We start from the raw sequence: 26,364 nt of genomic DNA, 5'->3' as shown, positions 1-26,364 counted from the left end.
AGAGTTATCTGTCTCCCAGTGTAAGATGGGGACTTGTGTCTAAATGCAAAAACCCTGCAGACCCCACGTGTGGGTGAGGTGGGGAGGCTGGAAGGTTGCCTCCTGTGAGGAGAGCACTGCACAGGGAGGCACACAAGGAAGCAGAGCCTGGGAACTGTGCTGGGAGCTGCACACCGGCACGAGGAAGTCCCAGCTCTGTCCTCACCCCTGCCTGGTTGTGCAATGTTACCTGCTCAGACACTGTTCCCTCATGCCAGGCAGGAACCCAAGGACTCTGAGGCTGGAACCCAAAGCACTGCAGTTCTCACTGCTCCGGTGCACAGGGGCTGGGAGTGCTCAGACCCAGGTCTGGGCTCATGGCATGTGACAAGGACCTTGGGGTGACATTGGGGTGGTTTATCTTAAACAATCTGTTTGCTCCTGTGTGCAAGGCAGGCTCACAGTGTAGGATATCACGGAGCTGGAGCCAGCACACGTCAGTCCCAGCAGTGGGGCTGCCAACCAGACCTCCTCCTGGGAGGGAAGGGTTTATCAGCATTCCCAAGTCTGGGCTGAGCTGGCCTATTGTTTTCAAAGAATTCCAGAATGTTTGGGTTGGAAGGCACCTTGCAGCTCATCTCATCCCACACCCTTGCCATGAGCAGGGACACCTTGCACTAGACCAGCCCTGTCCAGCCTGGCATTTCCTCCCCAAACCCAAACCAGTGGCTCATCCCTGCACTGCTGATAAAAAAAATCGTTCATTCACTCAGTTAATCAATAAGCCAAACTCCCAAAGCACTCCCTGCAAATGGATGGGAACCCTGCTCTGCTTGTTTTGCTAATCACGGGACAACCACTCCAGGTTTATTATCCAGGAACTACCAGGGCATGGTGACAGGGCCTGTTCAATGGAGACGTGGGAATAAAATCCCCACGTTTTTCAGCACACTCAGATGTCCCTGAAACATTTGGTTTCAGTGTTTGCTACGTTTTCATGCCACAGCATTTATACTCGTGACTGGAAATCTCTGCCTTTTCCCTACAATTCTGGGTTGGTGTTTTGCCCAGTTCATCCAATAAATGCATAAATCCCTGCCCCAATAAATGCATAAATCCCCATCCCAATAAATTCATAAATCCCCATCCCAATAAATTCATAAATCCCTGCCCCAGGCAGGTACTGAGAACTGAAGCAGAGGAATGAGTTTGGCTTACCAGGAGCTCATCTTTCTGTTTTGCATCCACTTCAAGGAAGTATCATGAGGGTGTCAAGTGCTTCCCCTGCAATCTCGCCAGCTCTGGGAAGCAGCCACTTCCTTTCCAGCTTTACACACTGCTCCTTGGAAAAGGCAAACATGGAAAGCATGTGCTAGAAGGAGATAACTCAAACACTAGAGGCTTTTTGATAATATAAAAGGTGAAGGAAAACCAGCAATTAATGGCATTGCTTCAGCCTAAGACGCATCACAGGATGACGTTCTGGGACTCTTAAATGCAATGCTGGTAAAAGTTGCTGGTTGGCAAAGTGGGCCCACAGTTTTACAGCATGAGGAAAAATCGCCCTGATGAGACTTTTGAAGAGGTTGTGAGCTAGCACAGATATTACAGTTCAACTCCCTGGGTTTTGCTTGCAGAGAAAAAGCACCTGCACTCAAATACTGGCACACAAAAGCAAAAGGAAACATGACAAAAAGCACAGGGAGTTTTCCAATGAAGAAAGTATTATTTTTTTTGGACATAATTATTTATTTTGTGATCTCAGGTTGAAGATTCAGCAAGTCTGATATAAGTAGTTTGTGCCAACAAGCCTTCAAGTGACCAGGTTTATATGATTCCTATTTAAATCCAGGTTTAGGATAAAGTATCCCTTCCCCAGCTGAGGACAGATGAGATGGACAGCAGCAGCTCTAGTTTAGGCTCAAACTTTCAGGACATGAGCCACAGCAGCTGCAATAATGGCCTGAGGAGGAAAAGCAATGGTCCAGTGATTCTTAAAATAGAATTTGGGAAGCCTAAGTTCAAAGGCTTGATGTACCATGGATAGATTCCTGTGAAATGTCAGCTATGCCTGTAAACCGATGAGGAATTGAGAACTCTGTCTGGATTTTGAGCAAAAACATAACAAAAAGTAGAAAGAGAGGCTCAGAGGGGCCTCAGACTGCTCTGGTGAGTATTGTTTGACAAAGTCTGAGCCTCTGATGGTGGCAGAGCATGGAGGATGCTGGAGCAGCACTCCTGCTTTCTAAAAGAAAATAACTCAGATTGGACCATGACAAACCAAGTCCAGTCTCCCCAAGTTTTCTAAGCTGGTTTTGGATGCTCCCTGCCATTTGTTGATCTCCAGGCCCCGATTCTGTGTTTCCTGGTACCACCGTGTGGCGAAGGGAAGGAACAGGCTGTTAATCAAAGCGTGTTAATGAGCTAAACGGCACGGCGCAAATCCCCGAGTCCACTGGGCCGTGGCAAGGAGACACCGTGGGGCTGCCAAATCCAGCCTTCCCCTGCCAACCTGCCTCAGATCCAGCTTACTTCTGTAATTTTTTTTTTTTTTTTGCAGGAGAAATTGATTCAGTATCAATGGAATTTTCCTCTGCAGGGCTTGGCAACAAGGAGGCTAATTGGATCCTGGCATGGCAGGGAAACCTGGGCATCTCCCACCAGGCTGCAGGCCAACAAAACCCATTCACCAAACACCCACAACACGGGAACAACCTCTGGTATCATCTCCAGTAAGAAGGAAATCATGACAAAAACTAATGTAGTTGCCACAGTTTACAATCAGTCCTCAGGCTAAACTCAGAACCCCCAATACAGGTATGTTCAGCTCTTGTGCTGAGGTAACACTGAATTTCACCAAGATACCACTTCATTAGACTAAAGGCAAACAAAATCTGTCTGGGCAATGGCAAAATAGTAATCTAGAGTAACCAGATTAATAGAAATCTAATAGTAACTCCTCTCTAGCTCCATGTACACTCACCTCTGCACAGCAGTGGCAACCAACAAGCTTGAGAGCAGGGGAGAGAGCTGCTGCCTGGAAGGGAATTTGTTAAAAATCCAAAAGTAAACTCAGTGGGATAACTGAGCAAGAATAAATTAAATCCACTATCAAACCTGTTTAGAAGGGGAAAACTGGAAAGGTTGGGGTTTATATGTCCAGCAGCAAGATGCCAAGCCCTGCAGTACCTGCAGGTGCTTTGGGAGGTGGAGGGATGAGCTGCTCCACACCCGGGTCATCTCAGCCACTGTGGGGACGTTCCTTCTACATTTTCCAAGTACTTTCTCCAGGCTGGTTTGTTGTATTTAAGGCCATGAAATGTTCTTCTTTGGAGGCTTTAATGCACTTTAAAAGATCTCACATTCAGTAGGTTTTCCCTGCTGCTTTCTGTTGCTGTTCCTTCTGCCACGCCACAGATGTTCTGGCTCCCTTTGCAAGGAGGTTAAAACCCCCAAAGATTGACAAAACAGTTTTCAATAAAAGGTTTTAAAAACAACCCAGCCTTTCACATCAGAAATCTTCTAAAGCCAACTTACTAAAGCTCTTTATTAGCCTCAATCAACTCTACTCAGCACCAGCTCCCCCTGTGCCATCTCCTTCCCATCCCTTACAAACGATGGGCTCACTCTGTAAATTGTGAATTTAACTTGAGCTCCATTTCATCTCCACCAACTGCAGGATAAGGAGCCATTTCCCAGGAATTATAGTCAGCAATATTAGTCCCTGGGTATGGTATTACCATATCTGGGATGATTTAGGGACAATGAAATCCCCGTGCCATCAAGCTGGGTGATTCTTCTGACACAAATGATCCTGAAACTCAGTATCTGCTGGATGCACTCACTGAATTTAGGCCATTTTCCTTCCCTGTTCCTTTTCATCCCCACCCGTGGCAGGGCTCAGGGACAGGAGGAGGATGCTGCCACTTTTTCCAAATAATCTACATAATCAAATAATCTGAACCTATTATCTTTTAGCTTGAAGCCCTGTCACTCCAGGCCCTTGTGAACATCTCTCTCCATCTTTCTTGAAGGCTCCCTTCAGTGGAAGGCCACAAATTTCTCCCAAATTTCCTCACAGTGCTCCATCCCTCTGATCATCTTTGTGGTCTCCTCTGGACTTGCTCCAACAGCTCCATGTCCTTCCTATGCTGGGGAGCCCAGGGATGGATGCAGCTCTGCAGGTGGGGTCTCACCAGAGAGGATCCTCAGCTTGACTGGAAAGAGGATACTCCCTGTCTTTTCACAGTTGGAAAATAACTGCACATTGCTGCACAGCACTGGTACCCTCCAACAGGAAGATTGTTGGGGTTTTCACGTGTGTTCCCATCAAACTGGTGATCTCCAGTTTCCAAAGGCTCACACAAACAGGACAAAATCCTGGGCTGATGCAGAGCCCACCTGGCAGACTGGCTTGTTAACTGCACCAGGCAGCACAAATCCCATTCCCAGCAGATACACAGAGGCCATTTTCCATGTAAAATGATTACAATTTAACAGAAAAAACTTCCTTTTCAGCTTCAGGCGTTCTGGCAGGCGGCGATGCAGATTTGTGGTGCCTCTAACCACTAACCATGCAGAGGCTGCAGCACAGAGCTCCTCAGCTTTAATTTACACAGCTAATTAGTTGGATTTACTGGCTTTAGCATCCCTCACCCTCTATTTGCTTAAGGAGAAATAGATGAGCCCTGCGAGTTGAGTCAAGCCCAACAGGCCAATAATTCCAGCGCAGGGCACGTCCACTGGGAAGCACCTCAGATGTAGCAAGAGCTTGGAATCTCAGCACTAAAAATATCCATTGATTTCTGTTGGAGAAAAGACAGAGCCCTCACCAACCCATGGCACAGAATCACCCATGGGGGGGGGTTAAAACTCCTTTATAACATCTTTTACGTGGGGATGTTTGGATCAGCACGTAGATTCCAGAGAAGGATAAAGGAAAACACAAGGACATTCCTCTCTGCAACCTGGTCAGCAGCAACCCCTTCAGAGCCCAATTCCTTTGGAAGTGCTCATTCTTTGTAGATACCCAACAAGGTAAAATTCTGCAAAAGCAAGGTAGGCTATTTCAAACTCGCAGATTTAAAAATATAATTGTTATTTTGATGCAATTACGTTATTGGGTGAAATCCCGATTTCACCACCCAGCCTGTGCCCAAGTCCCAGACCATTCCACAGCTTCAAGACTCGTCCCCCTTTGGTACTTGGAAAGTTGGGATTCATTGGGAAATCCCAAGTCCACACCTCTCACCATCCCTATGATGGGAGCAAGGCACAGCAAACCAGAGATGTCACAGAACCCCAGCAGCCATTCTCGTCACTCCTGGACTCGCTTCCCGCCTTTCCCAACACCTCAACCCCACACAGGGCTCCTCCCAAGCTGCACCTCTTGGAGAACACCCTGGACAAGCACCAACCTCCTCTCCCTGCTCCCACTGCTGGGAAGCCACAGCCTTCCAGCAGCCACATCCCACTGCTTGGCTGCCTGAGCCACTGGTCAGGAGCCGTTTCTAAGCTGCTGCTTCTGGGTGGGGTTTATTAAAGACTATTAAACAGGATTATTCATCATTATTTCTATTTGCTAGGGCGAGTGTGACATACCAGCTACAGTAACACAAGATGGAGCAGCTCATATTAGCACATCTCAGTGTTCTCTGTAGGTGCAGCAGCTCCAGAACACTTCCCAGCACTCCTGACACTGAAAACCTCTGGATGTGGAACTCTGCCCTGCTCGTTTTCACTGGAATCCCTCTGAAATCAGCACAGGTTGAAAACAGGTCACTGAACTTAATCACAAACAGACACTGAAATCCCAGGCAAGGCCAAGCAGAGACGGAAAAAATATTCCATCTGACAGTCACTGAAGGAGACGTTTACACAGGGGGTTTGGGCTTGGCTCTGGAGTCTAAGTAGCAACTATAAAAATGGTGCATTTTTTACTCAACAAATCTCGTCTCCTGCTTAGTCACCACCACAGCCAGGTCTGGATTCGATTAGCAGGAGCAACAATATTCAAATTTAAGTGCAGAAATGTAACACATCATCGGTTTTACGGAGCCAGTTCTGGTTTCACTCCCAAGAAAAGCTCACCAGAATTTGCTTTTCTCTGCAGCAACTGCAAGATCACTGTAATCCTGTTTTACACAGTACCATTTTTTTTTTTGACAATAAAGAGGATAATTTATCTCAGTAGATTCACTTACATGCTTCATTTTGGGCCTTCCCAGTAAGCTGAAGTTTCAACACATCCTGCAGCCAACCTAGTTTTTAGTTAAGGAAACCTTGCTTTTAGGTAAGGAAATCCCACTTTGCAGTTGCACACTAAGACTGAACTAATTATCTGAATGAAAAAATAAACACAGGCATGCACACAGCAAGTTCTTAAATGAAATAAAGGCAAGAGAAATTAGAAAGCATTAAGAACAGTCCAAGCCAAACCGTATCCAGCTTTATTAAAGGTACTTTTCATGAACAATCATGGTAATTTAGGCAGGACATGGGCTACAATCTGCAACATTTTACAAACAACTGTCAAACTCCCCTCCCTTTGTGGACTAGTGAAACGGAAAAGTCGCTATGGAACCGTGAGGAATCTTCAGCTCACACTTGTAGAGGGAAAACTTTTAGAGTGAGGGTGGACACGTTCACACCAGCGCGTTGTTTGACAACTCTGCACACACCGACCCTGACTTTTTGTACAGCAGAATAAAATCTAAAGGCAGGTTTCTGTTATCTGAAGATCCACAATAGAAAAGAGGAAGCGCAGCTCCGTTTTTTGAGCCAGTGTATCCCAAATTAAGACACCAGAAATCCGGATCACCTGACAGTGGATTGAGTGTGGCACGTCCCAAAAAATGCCGGTTTTGCCGTGTTTTGGAGTGACAGGCTCTGGGTGAACAGGGAGACACCAAAGGAAAACTGGTGGCATTGGGGTTTTGGAGTGGGCAACGGCACCTTGGGAGCTCTGATGTTCACTTGGACTCGACTGACACGCAGCATCAGGAATCCCTTCCCTCATCCCTGCAGGAAGGGCCCTTCTTCCAAAAAACTGGGGGACTGGAAAAAGCTTTTCTTATTAAAATTTAGGTTTTGAGAAATAGACTAAATGACATTTGCCCCCACTGCCCCCCCCCCCCTCCACCCTCCCCCAGAACACAACAACGAAGCGGTCTGTGTGCTAACAACATAGCTTAAAAAAAAGTAAACCAAAATTCTGCATTGTTATAAAACTTGATAAAAAATAGTATTTCAAACTGTACAGTCACCAGAAGTACACAGTTATCAAAAATTCACACGTTTTTACTTGGCTTCACCAGCACCTTCGGCTTTCTGTGCCTGGAAAGGAAAAAGGGGAGCAAGTCAACACACAAAACAGAACAGAAACTCATCTTTCTAAATAACAAACCCCTGAGCAGAGCCAAGTGTTCTTTGGGCTGCAGTGCTCTGACTTTAAATAAGATAATTTTTAATGATATCAAATCTAGCATTTGAGGTACCGTGAAAGACAACTTAAGTTGCTTTACAGGTACAAACTTCACAGAGCCAGAACAGTAACTGGCGACAGCACCTGGCAAACAGACAACTTTAACTCTTTACCAACACCTGCCACGAGTGTGGATGTGTCTTTAAGTGTCATAAGCAACGGGTGTGAATAAGCAACAGTTCCTCTTCGTTAGCACAAGCCAAGACCTGTCCCTGTTTGAGAGGGAAAGGAGTGAATCCTGATGTAAGGCAGGGTGCTGTGATACCTGGTCTGTTTTGGCATCTCCGTTTTCTGCAGGGTTGTTTCCCTCCTTGCCAGCATCAGCTTTTCCCTTCTTCCCCTTGGGCACCTTCTCGCTCTTCTGTAAAGGCAAGGTGGTATTTTTGGTGTTGGTAACACAGCAATGTCTGTGTGTCCAAGGGACTGACAACCCCTGTGAAGAGTCTTCACTTCAGTATTTTTAACACAAATTCTGTAAAATCTGGAAGTTCCCAGTGCCACTTTACGAAGTGACAGCACGGGTCAATCCAGTCAAGGGTTTATTAGTTGTGGCCAATCAAAGCTAAACCTCACAACCCATTTAGCTCTTGAAACAGCACTGACACAACTCACCTTTGGAGCTGCCTTTTTAGGTTTGGGCTCTGGCTTTGGAGGAGCAGGTTTCTGCAAGGGAGGGAAAATCTTGTGTTAGAGAGTCATGGAATGGTTTGGGTCAGAAGGGACCTTAAACATCATCCTGTTCCACCCCCCTGCCATGGGCAGGGACACCTCCCACTAGCCCAGGTTGCTCCAAGCCCTGTCCAACCTGGCCTTGGACACTTCCAGGGATCCAGGGGCAGCCACAGTTTCTCTGGGCAACCTGTGCCAGGGCCTCCCCACCCTCCCAGGGAAGAGTTTCTTCCCAATATCCCATCTAACCCTGCCCTGCTTCAGTTTAAGGCCATTCCCCCTCGACCTGTCACTACGTGTCCTTGTGACAAGTCCCGCTCCAGGGACTTTTCTTAAAATAACTTATTCATGTTTATTTACCGAATTTATTTTAAAGAGAAACAAACTGCGTTTTTAAAACATTCAGCCTAAACAGTTCAGTTTCAGGAAAGCAAGCCAAAACATTTAAAATCAAAGCAGCTACTTGATTTGTCAATTATTTTACCACTCCCATAACACCACACAATGGGGCAGTTCCTTAAGCCAGTTACTTACTCCCAGCTAACAACACGTCTCCAGAGTACCTACAGCTCTGACACATTTACACAGCTAATGGTCAGTTGTAAAAATACCAAGTGTTGTGACATCTCTGCCCAGCAAGAGGGTACTCACAGCAGATAACCTCGCTGATCTCCGTTGTGGCTGTTGAAAGAGGAAAATGATTGAGTTTAATGCCACAGAACAAGAACTCTCAAAAACTCATAAGTAACTCTGACTTCAAAGCAGTAAACCCGCCAGAAATTATGTTTTCAGCTCCCTTTTTCCCCGGTTCTAAAGAAACACGAGGCTATGTCATTGAAATCACTAATAGCTGAGGATATTCAAGTAGAATTTTCATGGTTAAAAGCAGATTTTTCACGATTAAAAGACACTTAAGACTTTGAAAAGTCATAATCGATTCAGATCAACCCTCCCCCCTCCCCCCGGGGCTCCCCAGATATTCTGATGAAGTTAAACCCCATCTTCCAACGGGAACACTTGATGATCCAACTTTCCCAAAACACCGAAGTTCTTACCTCATCCTTAACTTTGGCCTTATCGCCCTTGGTCTCTCCTTCAGCCTGGGGACACAGGTTGTAGGGACAGGTGATGGGGAGGGGGGGGGAAAGAAGCACACACGCTCAGGCACCAGCCGCTATTTTAACCCCGACAAACGCCCCAAGGGGGAGCATCCCCACGGCACCACCGCTACGGTCGCAGCCCCTCCCCGCGGGGCCAGGGCGGGGGATCGCGGAGCACAACCCCACACCGACCGACCCACCCCGAGCGGGGCGGGCGCTGCCGGGGCCGTGTCTGTGCCTGTGTGTGTGTGGGGAGGGGATGGTCAATGTCCCCTCAGGGCCTCCCCCCCCTCCCCTCCCGCCCCCGCCGTTTTGGCGGCAAAGCTTTGCCGCCGCTTCCCGCCCTTTCCCGCCCCACACCGGCGCTCCCCTCCCCTCCCCCCCCCCCCCGCCTTCCCCTCACACCGACCTCCCGCCAAAACCAACCGGTTCGGACCGGCGGGGACCCACCGGGGCCCCTCCCGCCCTTCCGCGGGGCCCCCTCCCCGGGAACGGGCCCCGCCGAGGCCTCGCGCCGCCGTTACCGCCCCGAACGGGAGGGGAGGAAAGCCGGGGGGGGTTGTTTTAAGCGCGTAGTCCCGCCCCCCCCCTCCCACAGGCGGCTCCGTGAGGGAGGGGGGGGAAAGGACACCGTGAGGGGGGGGGATGGGGAGGACAGCGGGAAGGGGGGGAAAAAGGACACGGGGGAAGAGGAGAAGGGAGGGGGCGGCAGCTCCACGTACCTTTCTCTTCGGCATGGCTCCGTGTGTGTGCGTGTGGTGTGAGTGTGTGAGGGAGAGCGGAGCGCGCTGGGCGGCGTGAGGGGGCGGAGGGAGGCGGCGGAGGGAGGGAGGGGGAAGGTGGGGGGGGAGAGAGAGAGCCGGGCGCGCTGTGCGGGGTGAAGCGGTGCCGGCGGGTTGGCAGCTCGGTGCGAGCGGGGCAGGGGGAGGAGGAGAAGGAGGAGGAGGGGGGGGCTGCACCCCGTAGGTTTGCGGGGCTCGCGCTGCGCTGGGTGTTCCCCCGACCCCACTAATTGGAATCGGGTGTTTATAAAGTTTTATATAGAGCCGGACGCGGCCCAACCGGTTCCAGCCGGATCCCCGCCGCCCCGCGCGCCCATTGGCCCGCGCGGGTCACGTGGGGTGGGGCCAAAGGCGGGGAGGGGGGGGCGAAGTGGATGGATGGGGGGGGGGGGCGCGCGCGCAGTTCCCCCCCCCCCCCCTCCCCTCAGCGCGCGCGCGCGCGCGGGAAACCCTGTGGGGATGGGAGGGGGGGGGGGACGTGAGGGGAGGGAGGGAGGGAGGAAAAGCAAATTAAAAATGGGGGAAAAAAAAAAGGTAAAAAAAAATTAGGGATGTAAAAATGTAAAAAAAAAAAAAAAAAAAAAAGCGGCCGTAGGGGGAAAGGGGGATATTACCACCCCCCCTCGCGCGCAGGTGAGCGGAGCTGTTCGTTCAGCACCCTCTGGGATATATCAGGGTGGTCTCTCCCCGGAGGAATCGCCCAGAGCCCCCTTTTTCCCCCCCTTCACCCCATCCTGAGATAGGGGGGGAAAAGAGTTGTATCCGGCAGTGCTGGAAGGAAAAGGGGGGAAAAATATGTTAAAATGCGATAAAATGACGGTTAAAGGGATTAAGACAGGTGACCGATGGTGGTGCCAGGCGGCTCCAGGGAGTTGGGCTGCTCCCAGGAGGGGACATTCCTCTCACCTGGCAGGGCCACAGCCCACGTCCTTCACATCTAAGGATCTTCATCACGACTTCGTTGTGCCCCAAACTGCTTTTTAATTGAACCTCATCCCAAAAAACACCCCAAGGAACAGCCTTCCTCCCCCAGCTCCCTTCCCCAGGCTTTTTCAGGCCTTGACCGCACTTCTTTCCAGCCGTGCTGATTTTTTTCATCCTCACCCCATAAACACGAATTATGGAAGTTCAGTTCTCACTGACAGAAGCCTGTGGCTCTGTTCCCACAGATTCACTGGAAAATGGACTCCTGAAACTCCCAAGTTTGCCTGGGTAACTTATGCCCACCCTCTAATAAAGGCAGGCTTACAGGGGACATAACTGGAATTATATTTACTGGAATAACTGATGCAGTAGGATATACAAACTCAGGTAATACAAACCTTCTGCCACTGCTTGAAGGACTTTTCCTCCTCCCCTACTCCAGCAATGCCTTTTATAAAAGGGATTATTAAAACTTCTCCTATGAACCTTTTGTAAACCAGATCCTTCACTTACCACACCTGCAACAGTACTTTGTGGAAAGCCACCACTGTGGTTTTGGTCACCTGTAGAATCATAACACAATGGAAAAGGTTTTGGTTTTTTTTTTAAAGGCAAAAATACATTTTTTGGGTAGAAGAACCTCCCCATCAGCCAGGCAAAGCAGACTGGACAGTGTTCCATCTCGTGGAGAGCGCATTATTCCCAGAGTTTCCTGAAATGTGGAGAAAATACAGCAAAAGAAGTTTAAAAATCAACAGCTCCCATCATCTCAGCATATCTTTATCCAAATTCTGTTTGCTACTTACACAAGAGGTGGTACCTGCATGTGCAGCTTTACTCGGCCAAGCTTTGGAGCACCATCAAACTGCTCACACTACACTGTAAAAAGAACCTTCAAATCATTCCCAGGCTAACAGGAATCACATGAGGAGCCTGTCACAGGTTAAATATTATTATATTAGACCTGGATGCCAACTTCATCACACCTTAGAATAAGCAGCTCTATGTACTTTTAAACATTCAGCTCATTTTTTAAAATAACTTTGGTATGAATACGCTTTATTCCTCGTTTGACAACGCAGTTATCCTCTTCACAATCACATGCCAAGTGCTCACTCTGCAGCACTTACAAGTCTTTTAAACCTGCATTTTCTAGTTTTCACCTGGAGGTAAAAAGAAACACTTTAAACCCAGCAATAGCTGGTACTGCCGCACCTGTGTGTGCATCAGGAACAACAACAACAACAAAAAATCCAGACACTTTCACTTATTTTGACCATGGGGACGGAAACCAGGAGAAATTAGAGATGGAAACAATCTTGGAAATCAGCTTGTCCAGCTCCCTGCCAATGGAAAACTGAGAACAAACAACACTCCACAGCTGCTCCGGCCACTCCTGCTAAAATCAGCCAAATAGCCCTTCTGAACCATTTTGGCTGGGGTCAGGTTGGGTTTGGCTACTGTATTCCTGAATTAAGCCCACCCATATTCCCTGGAACTCGTCTCTGGAGAGGGCTCAGAGGGGTTTGGCATACTGTAGCCATCACCTGGGTTTAGCTAACTTCTTTTCCCTTCTAAGCCATGAGGTTAATTCCCAACCAATCCTTTTTCCTTGCCTGCTGGAAGCCTTTCCCAAGGTCAGTTTGGTCCAACACCAGCATCTTCTGCACTTGAGTTTTCCCCACACTGCTCAGATGGATCACAGGACCTGGTGAAGCTTTGGAGTGTTTTTTTTCTTCACAGCAAGGCTGGCAACACCTTCTTTAGCTCTTTGGAAGCCAAGAGCAGATCTATGCAACCCAGCAGAGTCAGGTGGGGAAAAGACAAGATGCTATCCCAAAGCAGGCAGTGGGGAATGTCCCTGACACCAGGAATAACCCTCTCCCTGCCAGAAAGCAAGGCTCCCCTGATGGGACAGCAGAGGAAATCTCAACAGAAGATTCCCTACTGCAAAGCCATGGAAAGAATTCAAGCCCAGGACTGATTTAATGGGACTGAATTGGTTTGGCTGGGCCAATTCACGAGGAGTCAAACAGAACTGGAGGCTCATTGCAGTTTAACTTCTTGTCACCGAGGGTGCAGGTATTGTCTGCCATCGTGGCAGGGAGGTGAGACAGGACGGCATCACCTTCCTCAGCAGCATTCACAGCACTAGAGAGGGTCACAGTCCCTGTCCCTGCAGGGCCAGCAGGGATGGCAGGTCCTAGAGCAGCCTCACACCCCCGCTGCAGGGCCACAGCGAGCCAGCTCCTCTGGGCAGCAGCTGCTCCCTCTAAAAGTTGTCTTCCTGAGGTAACCCAGCCCCTGTGTCATGCAGACACCGTACACAATCTCTCAAAGAAGTCTGCTCTCTTGTGCTCCAGTGCCTGCAGGAAGCCCTGGATCCTCTCCTCCCGCATGGCCATGCATTTCTGCAGCAGAGTCCGTCGGCGCCGGGAGTCTCCGTGGGACGCACACCCTTCCTGCTGCAGCTTCCTTGTCACATAATCCTGATCCCTTTCCATCTGCTGTCGCCTCCTCTCCTCCATGTAGGAGTCTCTGGCCTTCTGGAGTGAAAAGCAGGGCAGTGTTAGCACCTTACCAGGTCTCTCAGCTCACCTGTGGCACAGAGGCAGCACAGGCTCTGCTTGCCCATCAACCTGCAGGTTAAATGAAGGGTGGCTCTGGGACTGCCTCCTCCACTTTGAGGCTGCCTGCTTGATTGGCTATGAAAAATACAGGGATATCCTTCTGGACCTTTCCCCAAGACACAGCTCTGCTCACACTTAGTTAAAATAGATAAAGGTCACAACACATTGTGGAAAACCCTCAGATATTGGAATCAGAGGAGCAGCTAGAAGAGAACATTTAAAGCCCAGACGTGCACACTGCTGTTCTCACCAGTGTCATTGCAGCATCTTTGATCCTGTTCCCCTGGCAGCTGAAAGGTTTTAGGGGATTCAGAACAATGATTTATAGGGCAATTCTTTGAGCAGATGATCAGGTATTGAGCTAATCAGCTTCAGAACAAAAGCAGGAATGGGCTCAGCATTCCCAAATGCCTGTGATCTACTAATGTACTGGCTTGAGACACAGCAGGATGGGCAGGAATAAGGCAAAGGCAGGAGCCATCCTTGCCTACCCTTCAAGTATTTGAAATCTTTTGTTGGAGAAGATCACTTTCAGATTTCTCCTTATTGCACATGCCCTGGCCTGCAGCCTCCAACAACAAAAACACATCAGCAGCACGCAGGACCATTAAGCTTCTATTTTTAAAAACAGTTAAACTGGTCACTGTGACATAACCTGACACACACACACACACACACACACTTAGGGAGTGCTGGTGTTTCGAACAAGCAAGGAGAAATAATTACTCTAATGAGAGCCTGACTCACTCTTCCCCACACTTTCCCTGAGCCCAAGTCAGCCTATGCTCTGGCACTGGAAATTAGCTTTTGTTGTGCTGGGAACGAGAGCAGAAATATTCCCAGCCACAGAAACCCCACTGAGTGGATGCACTCCAGGGCTGTGGCCCTGCTGATGTGAAAGGCAGGGACCATCAGCCTGTTCAGCAGAAGCCTTCAACCCTCAAAGTGAAATTCTGTTTATTCACCAGAAAAGACTGGGCCTGACCCCTGCATGGGGCAGGCTGGGCAGAGAATGAATTCTGCATTCCAGAGAATGCAGAAACCTGCATTCTCTCCCTAGATCTACCAGGCACCAAAAGCAGGTTCTAGCTGATCCTGGGACTACCTGTTGAGCAGCAGGGTAACTGGAAAATTAGGATGGCAGCCATTAATTGTGATGTTGTTTGAGTCAATGGAAGAAGGAAATCTTTTATCAAATACTTCCTCTTCAAGTTTTTTAATGTATTTTGTCACCCCCTTCCATCCAGTTGCCCATCTACACCCAAACTGCCTCGTGCATCCCAAATGCAGCAGCACATTCCCAAAGCAGTCACAGCTGCTGGAATATATCCTGGCTTCTCAGCAAGTCACCCCCTGGCTCCACCAGCCTCACTGACAGTAACCCTTCCACCAAGGGAATTTGTTTCATGAGATCTAGGTACTTTTGGCTTTCAAGATCACCTATTCTAAATGGAAAAAAAAAAAAAATCCAGCTTCTAAATCTCAGCAGTTCCTCTGAGGGATAAATCCTTCCTTTGCACAACTGTGAGGTCTCCCTTGAAACCTTGCAGCTTCAGATACTGCAAAGTGGGTCTTACAGGGAGAAAACTGTCCAGAGAACAAATCTGGACAATAAGAAACCTTGATAATAGCATGGCATGAGCACATCCAGCCACAAACCAGGACTAAGAAAAGATGAGAATAGCTGGGAACAGAAGCAGCATTTGTTACCAGTCAGAAACCAGCACCAGGAGCAAAGTCAGAACAGTGACCTTACTGTTCCAGACAGAGGCCAAGCTCATGGCAATGACAAACACTACTGCCTTTTTTGCTTCCTTCTTCATGCAGAAGGTGAACTGCCATTAGTTGTACTAATACAATGAACTGCTGGTGGGAAAAGGGCAAACTTGGTCCAGGAATAGGAATAAAAGAGGTTAAGGACGTGGAGAGTTTGGATGCTGCCAGACTGACTGCACCTGATTAAATTCAGCCATAACCACGACTGGCTGTAATCTCTTTGACAACTCTCAGAGGTGAGCAAGGTCCTTGAAGGTAGAAAAGGGCAATATAATGCCTGTTTTAAAAAGAGGACCCAAATAACTAAGGAACAGACACACTCAGCGACCAGATATGGTGGAGGTTAAGAGTCACCACCCCAAGGTCCTCCTCCTGCCAATTACTGCTATCTCTGTTCCACAAGCTGCTGCCCCCAAACTTCCTTATCAAGAGCTCCAGCTCCCACACTTGCTTTGCTTAAAAATAGCCAGATTACTAAGTCACTATTTAGTTGGCCAGATTTATCTGAACCAGGTCAGGGAGAGCTCACAACAACAGATCTAAGAGGAGAGGAACAATGTCAATGGGAACAATCCCTTCAGCAGGTGCATCTGGACCCACCAGAAAGAGGACACTTGTCCACAGACTCACAGCTCAGGCAGCCCCACTTCAGCTCCCAGAAAGGAAACTAAACCCACTCATTACAACCCTCAAAACAATGGGGGGGTTAGAGGAAGAGCATGGAAATCCTCCCTGCTCGTTCCAGTGTGAGCTCAGCAGTCTTTGCTTAAGCCACTGACGAAGTGTTTGAGTCAAACTGGTTGTTTTCACCCTGTAGCAGATCAGGAGTCCTTACTTCTTGTGTGAGTTCTGGGACAGATATTCCAGCTGGGGGAATGAGCAACGAGTAACAGAGACAGTGGTGGCTTTAGACATTTTGGGTATTGCTGAAAGCAGAGGAGTCTGGCCACACACTAAGATGTTGTAACAAGCCACATGGGTACAACAGGAGAAGCAACACATCTGGCACGAGCTGCTACTGCAACAGGATCTTAACTAACAATTCCTGTTCCCACTTTGCACCCTCTCACCTGATCTCCAGCTGTGCAGGTAGCACTTGGTGTTGGGCTTTACCTCCCTGGGGCTCCCTTACCTGTAAAGCACCGTAGTTCATCTGGAACCGAAGGATTGCCTCACACAGGTTCCAAAAGGAATATTCTGGCCACAAGACTGACTGAAACACCAGGCATGAATGGGATGTCTGCAGAAAGCAAGATCACCAACAATTCAGTCATGGAGCAAGGGTAAAAAGTCATCAAGATGCAGCTCTGCTGGGCAAACTGTGCCAGTTTCCCCACAAAGGTTTTACCTAAGCTGTGTTATCAGATTCTACTTAAAATAAGTACCAGCCAGGGGAGTTTGAAATTGCACAATGCAGAGTCTTTCTAATTACTTTTTAATGCTGGGACACTAGTCATCCACTCCTGCAAAGACATCAGAATTCTTTCTAATGCTGTGTTGGTCTTCACAGAGGTATTTTTAATAGCTTAAGCATCACAGACTTATAAAAAAACTAAAATAGCAACACTGGGGTACCAAAGTCTAAGGGAGTAATAGTTGAACTGAGGATCAGGACATGACATTTAAGCCATTCTTCAAATGACATGTAGTGATACTCCTTACTGCCCACTCATGGCATTTAAACTACTCAATGAAGCCAAGAGTTGTGGTGCACTGAAGATACCCTCTAGATGAACAAAAAACCCTTTCAGGTTAAAGCCTGTTTTTGCCATCAGGCTCCTCAAAAGTTCAGGTAAATGTGTTCCCATGGCCATTACCAAAAAAATCTAACACTTAAAAGGACTCCTGTACCACTGACAGGAGCAAGCAAAGTGTTATTTCATAGCACTGACACCCATCCAAGGTACAGGTGTGCTCAAAATTGGAGGGAGGAGAGGGGGATGCCTTGGTAGGTAACCACAACTCAGGCCTGAGAGCTTCTGAGAACTTGCCAATTAAATAATTTGGAATGGGAACATTTGATGTGGTTGCTTAAAGGCAATTGGGTTTTGGCTCCAAACTGTGTATGCAAAACAACATGTAAGCTTTAAGTGAAGCAGCTTGACTCAATCAACAAGCAGGTCAACACTGCCTGGCACAGGAGAGAGTGAAATGGAAGCAGCTTTGGGTATTTTAACTGCTAATACATGAACTTTTTATGCATTAGGAGCTTATTGTGTTTTAGCTTAGCAGCCCAGTCATGCTGATTTGGCTTTGCCACCCTCAGAACCTGTCTTGTGGCATCTTGTTTTATCAAGGAAGTCAAATAGACTCCTGAAACTGCGACAAGTCAGGCATGTACATTAGATGTACATTACAGGGCTACACCTCCAGCTGACACATGACAAACACCTCTCCCAGGAATCTATAAATCCTTCCTGGGACTTCCTCATCCCAGGAAACATACTGCCAGGTTAAATTAATCAAAGCCAGGAATTTACCACTCAAATGAGGAATTACCTAAACGTGAGGAGAGGAGCAAAAGGATGAGCAGTTCAGGATTTCCTTGACTGCTGCCACCTAGGCTGATTTGTGATTCATTATTAAGTGTTTTCAGGATGATACAATTTCAGATTTGTGCTGCAAGTTGTTTTAGGCAAGAAACAGATTCCTCAGAGGTGCCCCAGCACTCAGCCCATGCAAGAAATTGCCTAATCCTTGGCAGAGAGAATTTCAGAGCCCTCATGTCAGCTCACACCTGCAGTCAGTAGAACACTAGCACTCTTTGAGGTAGAGACGGAATATTTCAAAGAGAAAAGAAGGACTTTACCTGCCACAGCAAGAAATCACTCAAGCGAACCTCTCCCGAGGTCCGGATCAGGAGGTCTGGGTCGGGGGAGTTGTTGGTGTACAGACACTTATCGAGCAAGGATTCTGACACATCACTAAAAGACAGACATATTTTATTAATTTATTATCCTGGCACTACTAAATCAGAATGGCTGAGGGGTTTTACATAAGCACAGGACCGCAGGTTAAAACTGGGTGGTGGAGCTGAACCACAGCCGGTCATCAGCTTGCTTCTGATGGACACTGCTGGCTGCTCCACAGGCTACTCCAAATGCTCCTTCAGCCCCCCCAGAGCATCCCCCTCCATTCTCTTTGAAACATAACACAGAGGTGGAACCAGACTGTGAGGATTTCCAGCTGGAGCAGAGTGGAACTACTCCTTCTCCTTCAGGGTGGAGGAACAGTGCAGTATTCATGATTCATCTGTTGTTTGACCTCATAGCTAAGACTGTCAGCCAAGCAGCCAATTGTTGTGACATAAAATCTGCCTTCACATTTGAACTAACTTAAGACACAGACCCAATTTCTTGTCTGTCTTGGTTGTGTATCTATCCCCATGGCAACTGAAATAATAAAAACCAAACATTGCATAGTAACTTTAAGTCATTTGTTCCAGTCCTACTGGTTTAATGAGATATATCTAAAAGCCACTTGGCTTCTGAGAGGTTGCTCATGCAGTGTAGATGGCAAGACAGGCAGGATTCACCCAGGAAGCCTCACAGAGAAAGCCAAGAGTTACCTGGGTTCGAGCAGTCCTTGTTCCACCCCCCAGGCCATCTCCCTCACAGCATTGCTGATCTCATGTCTTGATGTGTATGCAAAGCAGACATTTAGAAAGCATCTGAAAAGAGGAAAAGATGTGAAAGGCTAATCCAAGGAAGGTCCAGCAGGTGACAGTTATGTGTGACTGTAGGACAAAGATGAAAAAAGAGGCGTAGCACGTCTGCCAAGTCTCAGCCTTCAGGAAGAAGAGGGAAGACGTGAGGTAACAGCAATTTAAACTGAGTGTTACTTACTTGTTGTAGTTCCTGGTTGCCAGCACAGCCTGGGCAATCAGCTCCTGAATATCCACGGGCAGGAGTGGCAGGTCCCCGAGGACACGGATACACACCCCGTGCTTCTTCAGGTTCTCCCTACACCCAACAACGAGAGTGAGGACCACAGAAAACAGGGCAGTCTCTACTGCACAAGTGCCACATCTGCCCTGTGCTACATCCAGCAGCAGCTTCAGTAAAACTGAGAATTAGAGAAAGGCAAAACCACCAAATGTTTTTCAGGTGTGCAAATCCTGGCTTGGATTTGATGATCCCAAACCATTCCATAGGGGGAAACTGCTCATTTCCCATACAAGTTCCTGAGGCACAGACATAACCAAAGGCCTAGGAAATGATCATGGATTAGGCACCCCTACCTAAAAGTTATAAAAATCCATAAGGAAGCTTAGAATACTAACACAGACTCCAGGCACCTCTAACTAATCAAAAATTAAGACAACGCTTTGATACTTAATGAAAACAAGGCATCTGGCACTCTGGTACTAAATCAGCACAATCAGAAGCTCCTGCTTATCTGAATGCTGTCCTGTCCCCATGGTTTGGATGGGACTGTTGACACAAATCTGGTGGTGGGGGGACTGTGATGCACAGGAGCTCTACATCCCATCCAGGCAGGCAGAGCCTCTCCGGACAAATCTCTAACTGGAGGTGGAGAAGGTTTTCCTTCATTTAATCCATTTCCACAACTTGTAACATCCCTGTAAACATCTCTTCATCACGTTCTGCTTCAGTTGCACCCTGTGGGATACAGACAGACATGGGAGGACTCTTACTGTTCTTCCAGGAGGCGACTGAACTTCTGTCTTGCCAGGTCCATCAGTCCATCCACCTCCTCCTTGGAGCGTTTGAAGTTCTCAATGCTAAAGGCATAAACAGTCACCTCCTGAATGCCCAGATTTAAGCACCACCGTAGTGTCTGCAAGAAGGCAAAACATAACAGAAAAACAGAAGTCAGATAAACAGACTGAGACAATCAGAGAGGCCAACAAGATTCAGCTTTTCCAGTGTAAAACCCTCCTGTTGGTTCCCATGATGCCAAGACTGGATCAAAAGAAACAACCATCAAGAGCTGACAATGAAACCCACTAGATGTGAAATTCAGGTTCATTTTAAAGAACAGAAGGAAAACAGCACTCCCTGAGGGTGAGAATCCACCACAGATATGGGACTAATCCAGCCAGGGAAAGTACCTCTTGTAGGTAATGTTATAAATTTTGTAGTACTGTACCTTTCAAAACCTCTTCCAACCTGTTTCACAGAAATAAAAGCTTCAGGATCTGTAAGGTAAATATTTTAACTGAGTATAAAACTGAGGGGAAAACAGCTGAATAGAATGACTCTGCGAGATAACAAAGAGAGAGGAGCTGAAGCTGTGAATCCTGATGACAAATATAAGCTGCAAGCCCAGGAGTGACTCTGGAGGTACCTCCAAGCACTGACTCCAGTGAAGAGAAGGAACACAAGACACCAGTCCAGCTGCAAACACAGCTCAAACCTGCACCACAGCAAGGCAGCAAACACCCTTCCCACCTGTGCCAGCTTATCAAAGCCTTCTGAGTGTCCCTGCTGTCTCTCCACGTGACACTTCTGGGCGTAGCGGCGGTTGCCATCCATGATGAAGGCGACGTGCTTGGGCATTGGACCTGCCTGGAAAACAAGGAGAAACACAACAGACCTGAAGGGGAACAGGCATCTCAGCCACAGAGAGCTCAGCCTCACCGGTCCTGGCAGCACTGCCTGTTTGCAGGAGTGCAAGGGTATGAAATCTGCAGCTGGAATGAGTAAGGTGTTCATCTCCTCTTTGGCAACCCCAGTATGGAGTCTCCAAAAAATATGTCAGTATTGACAATTGCCTAAACTAAAAAGCAAATTTGCCCTCCCTGTTTCTCTCACATGAGAGGACTGCAGCACTCAGGAGAGCAGTGCTGCCACAGCAACCTCTCTGCAGCCACAGGGGAGGGTGCACACAGTTTTCTGCTGCCTTTTTTTATACTTCAAGGGCCTTTTCACAGTTAACTTCAGAGAAAACAAAAAGAAGGTCATAAGACTTCCCTCCACAAAGAGGACTATTCCTTTCCACTGACCTCACTGGGTCTGAAGGGCAGTACCACCAGCCTCAAGCCTCTGCTGACCAAGGACAGAATTTTCCTAGAACTGGTGAGTTACTATTCTAATCCAGAGAAACTCAGTTTCATTTCTTAAGGCTCCCAATCCGACCATCTCTTTTCTCTCCCTCCTTCCCATGCCCTGCCTTCATCAGCAAGGGCACACAGCATGGAAGGCTGGGAGTGTAAGCTCATTATTGGCAAGCTCTGCCTACAGCCTTGCTCTTTCTCAAGACTAAGCTTAAATAATCTCCCACCCTGCAATGCTGTTCAGGGATGTACATCCCCTGCCAGCATTAAGTGCACCCTTGCCAGCAGTGCTCCCTTTCCAGAGACAGTTCCTTACCCATCCCTTACCTTAATGATGTTGGCACAGAACCTCTCTATGATGGTCAGCTCGCCCTCTCTGATCCACGACATGTTTTACCCAGAGCTCCTTTTCCTTTTTCAAAGGGAAGATGAAAATAAAGGGGTTAGAGATGACTGTTTGAGCCCAAAGCAAACAAACCACCTTGAAAAAAATCAGCTTTGGCTTGCTGTTCTGGAGCCCTTTATACTGTCTGCACAAGTCCTTTGATAAGCAGGCAATGGGGAAGCTCAGGAATGAGCTCTGGAATTTTCCAGCTGTGTCATCCAAGTGAATCCTTGCTGGTGGCAAGGAAAACCACCACTGAGACCTCCAGCCAAGCTGGTACAGACACACAATTTGGGTGCCACTCACAGGGTAGCATCAGCACAAACTGACTTTTATGAAGCCACAACCTGCACCACAACTGCCCTGTGCCCACGTCACCCACTGGTACTTCTTTGCCTTCACAAATAAAGAGCTTTGGCCTCTGCAGCTGTAAAAATATTGGGGTTTTTTTTACCACAATACCTGCACATCAAATCCTAAGATGTGGTTTGAGCTAACAAGTTTACTGAATTTCCATGTTTCTTCAGGTCTCTCAGTCAGGAACACTGAGAGATGTGGGCACAGCAGCAATGCTGGGAGAGCTGTGGGGGCAACAGCCCAGATCCCACCACCTGGAAATCATTCCACCCTCCAGGGGCAGAGGCAAATAATTACACCGATGGCATTATTGTTCCATATGGGCTTTCTCTGCCTCATTTCTCAGGAAGGGATCTCTACCCACAAGACATTAAGGCGAGGAACTGCTGAACCTCGGGCTGTTCTAAAGCTCTTAACCCTCCCCTTGCACAGCTCGGGCTGAGAACATCCCAACGCCAGCTCTGGCTGTTCATCAACCTTTTAGGGGCGATTTTACAGAGTCACCTCAAAGATAAACCGTCCCAGAGCAGCCCCTTGTCTGTGCCCCGGGGCAGAGCACGGCAGGGCCGGGACTCGCCCCCGTCCTAGCGGGGATGCCGCTGCCCCCGCCTCCGGTTCCGAGCGGGGGAAGGACCGGCGGTGACTCAGCTCCCGACAGCCCCCCGGGCGAGGGGGAGCCGGGCACGGAGCGGCCCTCGGGCCTCCACCGGGACAGCCCCGGTGGAACGAGGCTCCCCCGCGCCTTCAACCCCCCACCTCCGAGGGGTGTCCCGGTGCCCTCCCCCCCCGTGCCCTCCCCGGGGCCATCCGGGTTCTCTTCAGTGGCTAGTTCCCGGTGCCTCCCTGGCCTTTCCCCCGGTGCCCGATTCCTCCACCCAACGTCCACCTGGTGGCCGGTTACTGCCCAGTTCCTGCCCCATGCCCGCTGCCCAGTCCCCCCCACCCCGATGCCCCCGGATGCCCGGTACCTGCCCCGGTCCCCTCCCGGTGCCCGGTTCCCCCCTGGTGCCTGGTACCTTCTCCACTCCCCTCTCGGTATCCCGCCGGTGCCCAGCTCCTGCCTGGTACCGGTGCCCTCCCCGGTTCCCTCTCGGTGCCTGCTACCTCCCCCGGTCCCCTCCCGCTGTCCCCCCTGACGCCCGGTTCCCTTCCAGTGCCCGGTACCTCCCTCGGTCTCCTCTCGGTGTCCTGGTACCGCCCCGGCCCCCTCCCGGTCTCGGTACCTACCCCGGCCCCCTCCCAGTTCTCCCCGATGTCCGGTTCCCTTTCGGTGCCTGGTACCTGCCCCGGCCCCCTCCCTGTCCTCCCGCGGTGTCCGGTCCCTCCCTGTTTCCCCCCGCTTTCCCGGTACCTGTCCCGGTCGCGGTCCCTGCCCCGCCGGTGCCCCCTCAGCCTCGGCCGGAGCGTGACGTGCCCTTCCGCTTACGTCACAGGCGGCGCCCAGGGCGGGGCGGGGCCGTGCGCATGCGCGCGGGCTGGAGGGGAGGGCGCCATGGCTGGTGGGGGAGTCTTCCAGAGCCTGAGGGGCTCCAAGGGAGCTGGGGAGGGACGGGACACAGGGAATGGCTTCCCACTGCCAGAGGGCGGGGCTAGGTGGGATATTGGGAAGGAATTCCTCCCTGTGAGGGTGGGGAGGCTCTGGCACAGCTTGCCCAGAGAAGCTGTGGCTGCCACATCCCTGGAAGTGTCCAAGGCCAGGCTGGAGCAACCTGGGCTAGTGGAAGGTGTCCCTGCCCATGGCAGGGGGTGGGACAAGATGACCTTCAAAGTCCTTCCCAACCCAAACCAGTCTGTGATCCCGTGGCAGGGCTGTGTTGGTTTTTCAGATACCCCAATTCCCTGCCCTGACACCCGTTTTGGGGTCTGGGCTCCTCAACCCCGGGAGAGAAAAACAAGAGTAACCACACACACAGCATCACCAGCAGCCATTGCCCATGGTCTTTATTATTTTTATTTTTTTTCCCCAGACAACATTTTACACAGTTGGTACAAAAAACCCCCCCCCAAAATAAAATGAACGGGGTGGAGGGGGGCAACCTGTGGCAACAGGAACCGGGGGAATCTCACTGCAGAGACTCCAGCAGGGAGTCTCTTTGGAAAAGTGTGAGTTACTCAGGGGTCACCCTGAGCCTCACACATACACAGCCACCCCGATTCGTCCCCTCCCTCCCACCCAACTCCATAAAACTTCACGGGTTTGACACAAACTTTGGTTGCTAGCAGTAAACATGGGTTACATTCTTCCGTCTCCTCGTGGACAACTTTTGGGGGACTCGAGGCTTTTCGCCCCAGGGCAAGACACCCCCCTCCTGAGGGATATCTTTATTTTATTCCTCATACATTCAAACACTCCCGTGTCACAGCAGGACCCTGAGCGTTGCCCCATCCCCTCATGCATAGTGCCCAGCATGGGCAAGGGTGGGTGATGATGCAGCAATTCAGTTAATTATTGTCAAAGATAACGGGAAGAACCACAATGGCAAACGCAAGGAGATGATGATGATGAGAATCAATCCCATCTTTCTCCAGTGTGGCTTCCCCTTTGCAGATTAAAAAATCCCTGTTTTCTTGGATCCCGGCACCGCTCTGGCCCCGGGGGAAACCTGAGTGATCCTCTATTTGCTTTAGCCCAGGACAGGGATGGTAACAGAGCTCATACCTGGCAGCTCTATGTGGGAGAGCAGATCCCATCTCCCTGGTCCATAACCTATTAGATCATTTGGCTATTTTTTTTTTTTAATTTTTTTTCCCTCTTATTTTTGTAAACAATAATCAAGGAGAATACTGAGAGAAAATGGAAAGATTTACAGAGGTATTTACACACACACACACACTAGACATCTAGCAGAAAAAATCACCAGACCATTAAAGTGGGAGCAGGAAGGGGGGGGGGAAGGTCCTACAGGATTCTTGAGGACAGATACAGGAATTAGGGGGGCAGCAGTTTCCCTGGCACAGCTGAGGTGCCGAGGGGAGGCCAAGAGTCCCCCGCCAACGCTCTATTGCATTTACCCCGTCAGACTAAAGCTGTTTTCCTGAAGTAGTTCTGTATAGATCTCGTTGCTAGCCAGGAACTAAAAGTCCTTCCCCCCCACCCCTCCCAAGAAGAGACCACCACCTCACCATAAAACTACCAGAGCAAGGCAGGGAGCAGCTGGGGAACCGCTCTCCATCCCCCTCAATGCCCACGTGCCGGGGGTCACCGGGCTCCAGCAGCCTCAGCAAGTCCCCCTGGTGACCCCAAACCTTGAGGATGGAGTCAGTGCTCCCCATCTGATCCAGCCCTGCTCTACATCTAAACCTACTGCTACTAAAAACCAGCAGAAACTGCGCCCACGGCCCGACGCCGGCACGGCGAGATGCCCTCCCTGGGAAGGCTGCAAAGTGGAGTGTTAATGCCCCAAAAACTGGCATCCAGAGTTTCCCCCAGCCATGGTGAGTCAGCATTTGAGGGAAGCCAGGAAGGGAGGAAAATACGGAGCAGTTTCACCTCCCTTGGACTTGGAACCAAGTCCCTTGTGCCAGAGGGTCACGGACAGCCAGCCCTCAGCTCAAGGCAGGGGATTGAGGGATTGAGGATAACCCTCAGTCTCCCAACACCCTACTGGCCACTGTCTGCTCTTGCCATGTTCCCCTGAATGGGGCTGGGACCCCCTGAATTAGGCTGGGCCCACCATTCTGGCTTTCCAACCCCCAACCACACAGCACCAGCCTGCTGGGAGCCTGTGTGACACCCCAGCCCATGGGCAACAGGAGGGCTCAGGCACAGGGTGGGCTGCAGTGTTCCCATTGGGATGGTGGGGAGAGGGTGTATGAGCATAAACAGGAGAGAGAAACAGAGGACAGTCCTCAAAAGCCACCAGGCTGGGAAAAACTCTGGAGCTGGGGAGCCAACATGGGCTCTAGCAGCTGTTCCCTGCCCCATGGCACTGCCTGGCTTCTCCATCCTCACACACAGATCTGCAAACCCAAATTCCTCCATCAGTGCATGGGAAAGGGAGAGAGACTATTAAAATACAGTTAAGAAGAAAACAAATCCCAAACATACCAAAAAACACAACTGAAAAGCTCGACAACACGTCAGCCCACCTAGCAAACATGCAGTGAGGTAGATCTACACTTCCAATACAAACTTCATCACTTCTTTGTGCTGTTAGAAAAAAAACCCTCCTCTCTGTCCAGCACTGGGCTACAGAGGCATTTTATCCCTGAGATTGCTCGAATACCTGAGAATAAGTTGCAGGAATTATGTCCTTTTTC

The 26,364-nt window shown here is 49.4% G+C and overlaps 4 protein-coding genes across 6 annotated transcripts in view; 2 read left to right on the top strand and 2 right to left on the bottom strand.

Annotated features, from left to right (window-relative positions):
* The window catches only part of GPATCH3 (G-patch domain containing 3), a 200,690-nt gene extending 182,148 nt beyond the window's left edge, over positions 1-18,542 (top strand). Inside the window, exon 8 of the transcript XR_007907670.1 lies at positions 18,530-18,542. The gene's annotated coding sequence lies outside the window, so the exon portion shown is untranslated. The remainder of the gene's footprint in view (positions 1-18,529) is intronic.
* UBXN11 (UBX domain protein 11) overlaps positions 1-26,364 on the top strand; it is a 283,062-nt gene that overhangs the window by 211,853 nt on the left and 44,845 nt on the right. The window lies entirely within an intron of this gene.
* HMGN2 (high mobility group nucleosomal binding domain 2) lies at positions 6,401-10,337 on the bottom strand. Its single transcript, XM_051807246.1, has 6 exons — positions 9,954-10,337; positions 9,187-9,231; positions 8,783-8,812; positions 8,075-8,125; positions 7,728-7,823; positions 6,401-7,314 (listed from the first exon to the last, which is right to left on the bottom strand). Exons 1-6 carry the CDS (start codon positions 9,966-9,968, stop codon positions 7,279-7,281), a joined length of 273 nt encoding a protein of 90 aa, XP_051663206.1. The 5' UTR covers positions 9,969-10,337; the 3' UTR covers positions 6,401-7,278.
* The window catches only part of DHDDS (dehydrodolichyl diphosphate synthase subunit), a 49,044-nt gene continuing 33,167 nt past the window's right edge, over positions 10,488-26,364 (bottom strand). The window contains exons 1-10 of one of the 3 annotated variants that reach the window (XR_007907671.1): positions 23,456-23,548; positions 21,690-21,774; positions 20,758-20,874; positions 20,001-20,143; positions 19,189-19,305; positions 18,912-19,013; positions 18,153-18,267; positions 16,476-16,583; positions 11,758-13,483; positions 10,489-11,649 (exon numbers count right to left, since the gene is read on the bottom strand). Coding sequence is in view for 2 of the 3 variants with exons in the window: in XM_051807217.1 (XP_051663177.1) it covers positions 13,247-13,483; positions 16,476-16,583; positions 18,153-18,267; positions 18,912-19,013; positions 19,189-19,305; positions 20,001-20,143; positions 20,758-20,874; positions 21,690-21,752 (1,002 nt within the window). In the remaining variant the exon portion in view is untranslated. Of the gene's footprint in view, positions 13,484-16,475; positions 16,584-18,152; positions 18,268-18,911; positions 19,014-19,188; positions 19,306-20,000; positions 20,144-20,757; positions 20,875-21,689; positions 21,777-23,455; positions 23,549-26,364 lie in introns of those variants that run through there. The other 2 variants (XM_051807217.1, XM_051807218.1) reach the window with 2 other exon arrangements.

Source organism: Manacus candei, unplaced genomic scaffold, assembly GCF_025592945.1.
Source record: "Manacus candei isolate 608988 ecotype Guabito, Panama unplaced genomic scaffold, ASM2559294v1 h1tg000070l, whole genome shotgun sequence".
Classification (NCBI taxonomy): Eukaryota; Metazoa; Chordata; class Aves; order Passeriformes; family Pipridae; genus Manacus; species Manacus candei.
Note: the sequence above shows the minus strand (reverse complement) of the source record. Positions and strands in the feature narration are given on the sequence as shown.